Genomic DNA, 11625 nt, shown 5'->3' with positions numbered 1-11625 from the left:
TGCACATCAGCTTCTCCTCACAGAACAGTCTCAACTCAGGGATGTCGTGGGCTTCTCACCATGAACTACCTGCTTCAGGTCCTTCCACAGCATTTCTACTGGATCAAGGTCAGGACTCTGTCTTTGCTGCTTTAACCATTCTTTGGTTGTCTTACTGCATGACACACTTTCTGTTGAGCTTCAGTTCACAGACGGCTACCTGGACATTTGAAAATGTTTCTTATGGAACTCAGTGTTTGCTCATCACCAAACAAAACGCTTCTCATTCAAGCCGAAAAGTTTGATTTTGGTCTCATCCATCCACAGAACATTGTTCCAATCACCTTCTGGCTCCACGTGGTCTTGAGCGAACCGTAGACGGCAGCAATGTTCTGTTTGGAGAGTAGTGGGTTTCTCCTTGCAACTCTGCCATGAACACCATTGATGTTCAATGTTCTCCTGATGGTGGACTCATTAACATCGACTGTAGCCATTGCAAGAGAGACCTTTAGTTTCCTACATGTTACCCTGGGGTCCGTTGTGGCCTCCTGGACTATTACACACCTGCTCTTGGTGTGATTTTTGTTGTTTGACCACTCCTGGGGAGGGTAACAATGGTGTTGGATGTCTTCCATTTATATACAATCTGCCCGACAGTCGACTGGTGGAGTCCAAACTCTTCAGAAATGGTTTTATAACCCTTTCCAGCCTGGTGAGCATCAACAACTCTTCTTCTAAGGTCCTCAGTAATCTCCTTTGTTTGAGCCATGACACACTTCCACAAACCTGTGTTGTGAAGCTCAGAGTTTGACAGTGAAGACCCAGATTTCTCTTCTTTAAATAAGGCAGTCCTCCCAGACTCACATGTGATTGTCATCCCATTGACTGAAACACCCGACTTTAATTTCCCCTTCAAATGACTTGATAATCCTAAAGGTTCACATACTTTTGCCACGCACAAATATGTAACCTTGGATCATTTTCCTCAATAAATAAATGAACAAGTATAAAGTTTTTGTCTCGTTTGTTTAACTGATGTCTCTTTATCTAGTTTTAGGACTCGAATGGAAATCTGATCACGTTTTAGGTTGTATTTATGCAGAAATAGAGCAAATTCTAAACGGTTCATGAACTTTCAAGCAGCACTGTACATGAAGTCAGCTGCATTAAAATACAGTGAGGGAGATCACAGACCGTCTGTAGCTGTCAGTCACAACTTCCTGCCATCTTTAACTTTCTCTGCAATCCATCATTTTTAATATTGTGTATTCATGTTGATTCTGTCAGATGAAGCTGTTTGAACTGAAGAGAGTTTGATAAAGACTGTCTGTCGGTGAGATTATAGAGATCACAATCAAACAGTTGATCTGGTGTTATCAATAAATCTGTTGTACCTGAACAGTTCAGAAAGAGCAAAAACATTTCTGAGTGTTAAACTTTTTCCTCTCAGATGTTTGAAAGTCTGCGTGTAAACCGGCTGATGGAAACACGTTGTGATGTCAGGACGCTGCTGCAGGAACATAAAGAGATTCTTCCTCTCCGGCTGAAGTTTCAGTCAGCTGGACAGTAATCAGAGATAAAAAGAGGAATGTTAATCATGTGTGTGTCTGTGCCGCTCTGTCAGGTTTCATCTCTTCACTCTGCTGCTGTTCCAGCTTCAGCTTCATCACCGCCCAGTTTCTGCCTCAACTGTTTTTGTCTTTTATTAACTTTCCTTTTTTGTCATTATTGTTGGTTTTCATTTTTTGGTGACACGTCTTTCGGAGAGCTTTTGGGGTTTTTTACATCTCACCAAACCAATGTTTACTCCGTTAAGCTTTAATTACTCAATGATGTTTAAAACTAATGAAACTGAACTGTTTTCCAGAGCCTGAGCTGACGTCCTCACATGTCTTGTTTTGTCCACAAAGATATTCAGTTTACTGTCATAGAGACTCAAGAAACCAGAAAACATTCACATTTAAGAAGCTGAATCAGAAACTTTGGACATTATTCTTAAATAAATGACTCAAAACAATTACTAGAACTAATCAATTAACTGCAGCTCTAGTCGGAACATCTGGAGGAAGAAAAACAATAAACCAGAAGGAGACATTGCTACAAACATTAGACTTTATTTCTTAAAGGACACACAAAAGGAACAGTCAACCACTTCCTGCTTACATCACTTCCTGCATCATGACATCATCATTACATTGCACTTCACATTACAGCCTTGTCTACAGTACAGTTGCTAATGCTAGCATCCGGCTAGCTTAGCTCGGTTAAGACACATACGTCCAGTTAGCACGAGCTAACCGCTAATTGACGCATTCAGGTCACGTTGGCAGTCGACAACAACTTCAACACGTTTATTAAATATTCAACAACACTTAAAACACTTTTCATTTCCCTTCAGCCTCCTTCAACTTCCTGTCACACACACACACACACACATACGCACACACACTTAGCTTAGTAAAGGCTTTTAAACTGGTATGGCTACAGGAGCTAACAGGAAGTGCGGGTATAGCTTTAGCTCTCTCTCTCCCTCCACCTACAGAAGTTACCATGACAACAAGACTACAGTGGGAGACTACCATTATTACACTGCATAGCAACACCTGGAGGAGGTTCACCTGGGCACGGAGGAGGTGTGGCCTCTTACAGCTGCGAACAGGAAGAACAAACATACAACCAAATAAATGTTTGAATGTTTTCGGAGTGAACGTAATGTCCTCTGAACGCTGTGGTCATGTGATTTCTACAGCTTCGCTGCAGGAGCTGAATTTAAGCTGCGGTCGATGTTGACAGTCAGCAACCAGAACGTCCTAATCTGCCCGACAACTGATGACTGGGACCCACGTTGTTCAGCCATCACAGACCTGTAACTGAACTTTGCCCGCTTTGCAGATCCTCCCTTCCTTCCTCCCTCCCTCCCCCCTTCCTTCCTCCCTTCCTTCCTTGCTTTCTTTCTTTCTTTCCCAGCATCTGGATTTCAGTGCATCCTGCTTCCAACATAGGCTGTTTTTAGCACTGCAACTATTAATTTCATTACCAATCAATCTGCTGATTATTATTTCAATAGTTTGAACTGTAAAATGCTGGAAAACAGTGAAAAATGTCCATAAAGACAGAAGTGATGTCATCAGAGCCTGTTTTGTTTAATCATTGGTCCAAAAAGACTTCAGATTTATTATCAAAGACTGAGACTTGCTGAAAGCTGAAACTTGAGAGGCATTTTTGATTTAATGAAACAATTAAATAGTTGCAGATTTTTTTATCTGATGATCAATTAATTGATTAACAGCTGCAGTTTTGGATGTTTAACCAGAATTTCCTGAATCTCTACAACGAAGGCAACGAGTACAAAGTGGAGAATTTTAACTTCAACAACTCAAACTACAGAAGAAAAAACAGTAAAAACAAGAATCACTTCTTTATCTTTCTCATGTCAGTCACAGCTACACCCCGGGACACTGAGGCATTGTGGGAAATGTTGGAAACTGTTTTAGGGGGAAAAGAAACCTTGCAGGGTGGCTTCACACTATAGACCCTGTTTGGCCTGAGTAATATAATGATGGCAAAGAGTTGAAAGACCAAACAGAAGAAAGTCATTATTGTTTTTGCCTCAGTTATCAAGGTGTGGAGCTCTGCCCGCCGTCTGTGATTGGTCAGAATCTTGTTACAGGTTTGGTCTCTCTGGGTGATAGATGGAATGAACTCGGTCATTTGAATTCTTGTTTTTGCACATTGTGTAAAAAATCTAAAGTTATTACCATGAGCAGGTAAATGTTCACCAACAGTTGTGTAAACTGTGACGTGTGGCTTTGTTAGCTCAAGTCCTGGAGGGACTGATGCTGCTGTGGGATCACCTGTCTTCTATTATAATGACCACAGTCTTCAGTTTTCTTGCTCAACTGTCTAAAAACAATATGAAGTTTCAATTCTGCATTTAGCAGCTGAAATTTTAAAAAAATCAGTTAAAATGATGAATCTAGATCTTATTTTGAGGCTTTATCGCGTCGCTCCTGCTGCCAATCAAACAATATGAATTAAATAAAAAGGTCTTCATGCTGAATTCAAATGTGGCCCCTCTGGACTTTGGTCATATGGTACTTGGTACTGTGGCTGCGAGGGGACCAGACCTCAGCTGTTGCCATGGATACACGGATGCTGAGATCTTCAGTCCATCTCTGGATGTCCACTGTGCTTTGCAGACTTGACATGCAGGTTTGGACAGAACACACAGGTCAACAGAGCCGGACCGGGTCAGGTCACCTAAAGGCATCAAGGTTTAACACCGGAACAACCCAAACCAAGTCTGCAGAATTCATTATTCAGTCCAAACGTTTATGAAGTTTTACACCTGCCTGTCAGACAGGTTCAGGTGTTTCAGGCTGGTGCTGCTGCAGGACTTGAAGCCGTCCTGCTGGTCTCCTCCTGAAGGGTTTCTGTTGAAGTGTGGAGGGAAAGTTTCCATTTAAAATGCAGGAAATAAAGAGGAAGCTGCATGAGGTGAGAAACACGCCATATCTGCATGTAATCCTTTGATTAAACGTCCCTGCATCTCTCAGCTGTGATGCTGTTGTGAAGAATATGAAGAAGAACTGCAACTAAATTCATTATCGATTAATCTGTCCGTTATTCCTCCATTAATCGATTAGTTGTTTGGTCCAGAAAATGGCAGAAAATGGTGAAAAATGTGGATCCGTGTTTCCAAAAGTCCAAGATGACGTCTTCAAACGTCTTGTTTTGTTTACTGTCACAGAGGACTGAAGAAACCAGAAAAGATTCACATTTAAGAAGCTGGAATCAGAGAACTTGGACATTTTTTCTTAAAAAATGACTCAAAACAAGTAATCAATTATCAAAATAGTTGACGATTAATTTGATAATTGGCAACTAATCTATTTATCGACTAATTGTTAAAGGTCTAATAAGAAGCCCTGCAGTTTAACGTGGAATTAATCCTTCACACTCTTCACTCAAAGTCCTCTTAAATCCAGATGAAACTCTCCTGAAAGGCCGATGAAACTGAATCCTGGTGGAGCCACGTGGATTCTGACGTTGGGGAGTTTCAGAAATGACAAAGAAGCTTTATGAAGCACAAGAAGGCCTCATGAATGTTTGGGAGGTTTTAAAGAAAAGCACTTCTGAATACGTGTGTGTGAGACTTCTCAAGTCTTCTGATGCTTTTTCAAAGCTTCGTCTTCCTGCTGCTCAGTCATGTTGTGGAAAGACTTGTTATATTTGCATATTTCAAAAGGTGACGCTGTGAGCATCGATGAAGGAATCCCTGTGTATCTAAGTTAAGTATTCCCGAGAGGTCTCCCATGTCTCCGTCTGATTCATCCGTTCGGTCCTCAGCAGGTTTTGGTTTTTGGGTGAAAATTTGAAAAGATTTGTGCTGACAAACTGCTCGAGTGTCGTGATGAGTTCGACAGATTTATGCCGAGGCAGTTTGACGTTAAAGTGACAGTTATCCTGAGTCCGTCCAGACGTCAACACTCGTCTTCAAAAGACTCAAATGAACTCATGTTGGGAGCTAAAGTGACGAGTGAAAGCAGTCTGCAGTGTCCTCTACAAACATCTGGAATAACTTCTCAGTGCAGCTGAAGTCCTGTGAGAGCACATTAACACGTTCTGTGGTGGTCTCACCAGTAGGGGGCGCTGGTCTCGACCCGGCCCCAGCTCTGCCACTCTGAGAAGATCCCTGCTGACGTCCTGGGGCTTCCTAACGGATCAAACTCCCTCTCCTGCCGCTCCTCCCCGCCGCCGTCTCTCTGGACCTGCAGCCCGGCTGTGCTCTCAGGGATCCGTGTCGGGCTGCCGTGTGGATCCGTCACCGCCAGTCGGTAGTTGTTCCCGAGGTTGTTGTCCCAGAAGGTCCGGTCCCGAGTCTGGTACTGAATGCAGAACTCCATCCTGTCGGCCGGCTCGAGGACCTCCGGCACCATCACGGAGAAGTCGAAGGTGTCGATGTCGGGGCAGCCGTACACGTTGTTCAGGTAGTGGCAGGGAACGTCCTGGAAGGAGCGCCACGAGTCGAAGGTGATCCGGACTGAGACGGACTTCTCAAAGCAGATGTTGCGGACCTGCACGGTGCCTGAGAGCAGGCGGTCCTGGACTGAACACGTCTCAAGACAAACCTGCTGGGCTTTGAGCCGGTTCCTCAGGTCCAGGTAGTCTGCAGCCGGCTGGGTGAAGTCCAGGACCAGGCCCAACCCCCCATCAGCTGGGTCTGGAGGAGAAACAGACGGTCAGGAGAACTCAAACCAGAAAACAAGATCAGATTATACATTTAAAGAGATTTAACAGCAGACAGCTTCTTGAGTTGTTTCCTCATGAATCAGAACGTTGCAGCTCGTTCAGAACATGTCTGACTCTGGATGATGACCAGCATCGACCTATCAGAGCAGGTGGGCGGGTCAACAGACAGCTGGCTGATTAGTGATTGGCTGTCTGACCTCTCGGTGGAGCCTCGGGTCTGAAAACTAGAGGTGATGAATTACAAAACATCTTAAACCAGCTGTTTTCTTTGACTTTCTCTTGAGTTCAGTTCTTTTATTTTAAAGGTTTTAATGAATTCTTCCTGTTCTTATATGTTAGATTTCCTCTCTTCTCCTCGTGAAGCACTTTGTTATTTCTGCATGAATAAAGTTTAGCGCTGCAACTAAAGATTGTTTCCTTCATCCAGTAAAATATTTTCTCTGAGAATTGTTTAGTCTGTGAAATGTCAGAAGATCAGCTTGCACCTCAAAACCTAAAAATATTCAGTTTACTTCAAGAATAAGAAAGAAAAACAGGAAATGTTTGCAGTTGAGAAACTGGAACTAGATAATGTTTCGCTGGATAAATATCAAGCTGCAACGATTAGTCGTTCAATATGTTAATAGGCAACTATTTGGATAATTAAATAATTGTTTTAGTCATTTTCTAAGTAAAACTGACAAATATTTGCTGGTAACTTCTAAAATGTGAAGATTCACAGTTTTTCTTCATCATACGTGATAATAAACTGAACATCTTTGAATTCTGGACTATTGATCTAACAGACACTTTTCACTATTTACTGTTATTTTATAGACAAAATGATTAATTGAGAAAATACTTGGAGTATTAATATTATATATTAATTAATATTTGCTGTTCTTCAGCGGAGTCACCTGTGATGTCTCCCAGGTGTAGTCTGCCTGTGGCGTCCTCTAGCTCAGTCAGGTGGAACTGCAGCTCGCTCAGCAGGTCGTCCTCCGACTCGCTGAAGACGTGGACGGCGGTCAGCGCCAGACCTTGAGAGTCTGCAAACACCACGCTCTTCTTCTTCTTCTTCCTCAGCCACGCCTGGCTGCTGTTCTCCGCTGACGCTGATGTTGAGGCCGCCGTTGCCGTGGTGATGCTGCTGCTAGCGAAGGTGTCGCTGCAGCGACCGGAAGCCAGACACGGTCGCAGTGGTTGGCAGCGCGGCAGTAGAGCGGCTGCAGAGGAAGAACAGCGGTTGTCATAGTTACTGAGGAAGGAGCGCAGAGGAGGCGAGCTGGCGAGGCAGATTCTCACGGCCATGTCGACGGGCATGATGGGAGACGGACCCCCGTGGCGAGGGTTCAGGATGTGGAGAACCCTGCAGACAGAGAACACAGCTTTAGTCCTCCAGACATGAAGAAGAGAGATCTGGTGTTCCACATGGCTCCATACTAGAACCACTGTTACTGACGTCTGCAGCCAGAACGTGTTCTCAATGTTCAGATTTATGAGACAGAACATTATGCATAAAGTTTACATCTGTGAAAGATCTGTGGTGTTGTCCTCTGCCACTGATGTTGGGTTGTGTTGTTAAAATGATCATTCTGCTGATGTTCTACGTTTGTCTTCATGTTTGGATCCAAACCAACAATGAACTGATCTACTAACAAGTATTGTGTGTGTATCAAAGCTGATATATCTGATTAAAAACACGTCAGTGAGCCACATCGCTGCACTGGGTCACATGTTCCTTCATCATGAAGAGTTTGGTCACGTTAGTTTGTTTAGAAACGGCTCCAAAGACTAATAATATATATAATTTAGCCTTTAATTGCATTTGTTTCTTTTGCCTTTTTTGCTTCTTTGTTTTTGTATTTTGATTAGATTTATGTCAGGTGGCTGCTGTAGCATTTTAATTTCCCGTTGTGATAATTAAAGTATTTATCTAACATGTTTTCAGTCTCTGTAGAGCGGTTGTGTGCAGGGCAGACGCCACTGAGCATGTGCAGGAACAGTTCTGTTCACAGCTTCATATCACAACCTCTGGACTTTGTACTGAAGGTCTTTGAGATATTTATAATGTGGCACAAAGTCAACAAGTTCTGATATGTGACAATCTTATCACAGTTATTAGTCTTTGGATCCGTTTCTAAACAAACTGACGTGACCAAACTCTTCATGATGAAGGAACATGTGACCAGTGCAGCGATGTGGCTCACTGACGGGTTTTCATCAGATATATCAGCTTTGATACAAACACAATACTAGTTAGTAGATCAGTTCATCCAAACATGAGGACAAATACAGAACTTCAGACTAGAAATAAAGAATATTGAACTTCTCTTTAGTGATACAACTCTGCTTTATTTACTTTTTACACCTGTAACCTAGCAACCTGTCAGCACACACACACACATATACATGCCCGTTCTGTGTGCAAAATTTATTTCAGTTTCATGAAACAAAACCGTCCACGCTGAACATTACTACTGACTTTCAACCACATCTCAAGGTCTTCATCTTTACTGCATCACAGGAAGTGAAAAACTTTGTATCAACAACTTGAACTAAACTGACTGATAAACCTGCACAAACAGCTCATATATATGTACAGTATTTATTTCACACACAGTGTTCGGTCTGAAATATCATCAAACATGAAGCCTTCAACTTTATACAAATGTTCTTTTCAAATCATTGATTCATTTCTCCTAAAATTAAAAAAAGCATTTTAATGCACAAACTATCTGCAGCCTCTGACATGTTAAACCTGATTTACTGCGATAAATCTGACTGCAGATGTTCTTTAATCCTCTTTGTGTTGGCGGTGACACAGTTGATCTTCTGTATGTTTCTGTACGTTCATCCGGCTGTGAATAATATTCTGTCTATCTGGATTATTTCCTGCAGAACACACAAGCTTCTACTGTTTTTACTTCTTCTCATATCTTCCATGTTAGAAATCGTTTCAATTTAAAGTCATCAGAGGTAATAAGTCAAACTGCTCTGTGGTCAGTTCACTCTGGAAGGTGAAATAATAAATATTAAATTCAATAAAAGGAATAAATACAATGAGACAGAACCCTGTAAGAGCAGAACATGAGTAGAACTCAGTAGAACATGAGCGGTCCGTTGCAATACTACTACTGTGTGGAGGTTTGGGGAAACATAAATGACATTTTCCTGCTACAGAGCAGAACTATAAGGATCATAAACAGCTGATTATCACAAACCAACCAACATATCATTTATAAACTCACATGATCGTTCATCAGAATGAATAAAGTAAAAACTAAGATGCTTTGGATTTTATCCAGAAGCTGTTTGAAGCGAACTGAGAGGAATCTGCATGTTTACAAGAACAAATACTAAACAAACATGTTTATCAGTCAGAGGAAATAAAAGACGTGTATTACACTTCATTTAAAGATAAGATGATTAACAAATATAAAACTGAGGTTTGAACATTAATGTGTGTATGAACTTTGTTTGGGACTTTTGGGTTTATACAACATACATACATCTGGGGGCTCTGTGATGCCGTGGGGGGCATTCTGCTGGCATGGTTTGGGTCCACTTGTCCCCTTAGAGGTGAAGGGTCACTGCTAATCAATACAAAGTAGTTGTGAGTGATCAGCTTTATCCTGATGGGAGTGGTCTCTTCCAGGATGAATCATATGTTATGACCTTCACAGTCACCAGATCTCAACCCAGCTGACGTGTTAGACAGCGCTCTGCACCATCATCATCATCATCATCACAACACCACATGAGGAAGATCTTTATGATCAATGATGTTCATCAGCCTTGTTATTGATTCTTCAGTCTCTGAAGTCTTCTGGAGGGATGAACACCGTTCTTCACAAAGATATTCCCACAACTACTTTGTATTGATTAACAGTGACTCTTCCCTCTATGGGGACAAGTGGACCCAAACCATGCCAGCATGACAGAGCCCCCAGACCTGGACCAGACCCCCTCACTGTAGGGGTCCAGCACTCAGACCTGGACCAGACCCCCTCACTGTAGGGGTCCAGCACTCAGACCTGGACCAAACCCCCTCACTGTAGGGGTCCAGCACTCAGACCTGGACCAGGTTTTCATGACACTGTCCAGTATAATGTATGTCAATAAGCTGAAGCTTCAGCCTGAACATTTCCAGTCAGGATAAACTTGCTTTGTTTGTCAATGCTTCAAGAGTAATGACTTATTATTGTTTATTTATTATTTATTTGAATACGTATTTGAGTTTTCTAAGATGAAAATGACCAAACTAAACTAAACTCAGTAAACACTAAACTGGACCTCAGTAGAAGATGAGTAGAGGTCAGTAGAAGATGAGTAGAGGTCAGTAGAACAGGAGGAACAGGAACAGACCGACATGTTGCTGCTGTGGCGCAGTTTCTTTTCTCTCACCTGCAGTTCATTGAAAGTTTCAGTCTCGGTAGAATCCAGTAGAATCCGCGCCAGTCCGAACAGAAACCACAACAACAGACCGGAAACCTCCTGCTTTCTGTTCCTCTTTCTGTTTTTATTCTTTTCGTTTCACATTTCAGCCATTTTAGAGAAAAAGAGCAGCAGTCTGTCCGCTCCGCGCGCTCCGTCACGCCCCCCGAGGACAGATAGGAAGAGCGAGAGAGCGAGAGAGAGAGAGAGAGAGAGAGAGAGAGAGAGAGAGAGAGAGAGAGAGACAGAGAGAGATGTGTAACAGCCAATCAGCGCCGTGGAACGTCAGCTGCTCACTCTCTCAGCCAATCGTTAAGAAGCCAAAAAAGCAGTGACGTAACAGCTGGCCGGAAACTTAACCTGACTTTTAGTCCCTGAGTTCAGACTGCCAGGAGCCTGAAGCTGATTTATATAATACAATATAATGATAAGAAGAACATATTTGTTATATTTTATATGTTTAAAATATTATATATATATGTGTATATAAGAGAGTAAAGAAAAATAAATGTTTTTAGATGAACTTGAGTAAACTAAATATTAATGTTACTAATAATAACAAATATTTATGGAAAACTTTTGTATATTATCAAAGACACGTTTTAAAACAAAGCAGGTTAAAAAAAACCTGAATTAAACTAAAGCACGAATAATTACACACAAATGTTTTAAGACTTCTGACAAAACTCAAATTACTGCAGGTTATTATAGATTATTATATATTACTAAAGATTATTATAGACAGAAAATAGAACAGGAAATATGCATCTCTGTATATAAGATCAGATAAACGGGTCATTACATGTAACCTGTTTCAGTTTTTGTCCTGGTCTCTTCTTGTGTTTTCATGGATTTTGAAGTTGTGAGATGTCAGCAGATTGAGAATGTGTTGCTGCCAAATTAATCTGTAGGTAAATTTGATGTTTACATGAAACAATTTTGATGCAACACATCTGTTGCTCTGTAGCTTCTGGTTTG

At 41.8% G+C, this 11625-nt stretch overlaps 1 protein-coding gene across 1 annotated transcript; it reads right to left on the bottom strand.

The window, feature by feature from the left end:
• Window positions 1-2077: 2077 nt before the first annotated feature.
• LOC137172731 (protein phosphatase 1 regulatory subunit 3C-B-like) lies at window positions 2078-10841 on the bottom strand. Its single transcript, XM_067577342.1, has 3 exons — window positions 10618-10841; window positions 7128-7579; window positions 2078-6202 (listed from the first exon to the last, which is right to left on the bottom strand). Exons 1-3 carry the CDS (start codon window positions 10626-10628, stop codon window positions 5616-5618), a joined length of 1050 nt encoding a protein of 349 aa, XP_067433443.1. The 5' UTR covers window positions 10629-10841; the 3' UTR covers window positions 2078-5615.
• Window positions 10842-11625: the final 784 nt, after the last annotated feature.

The sequence above is a fragment of the Thunnus thynnus genome, chromosome 20, assembly GCF_963924715.1.
Source record: "Thunnus thynnus chromosome 20, fThuThy2.1, whole genome shotgun sequence".
Lineage (NCBI taxonomy): Eukaryota > Metazoa > Chordata > Actinopteri > Scombriformes > Scombridae > Thunnus > Thunnus thynnus.
This window is presented reverse-complemented; position numbering and strand designations above follow the sequence as displayed.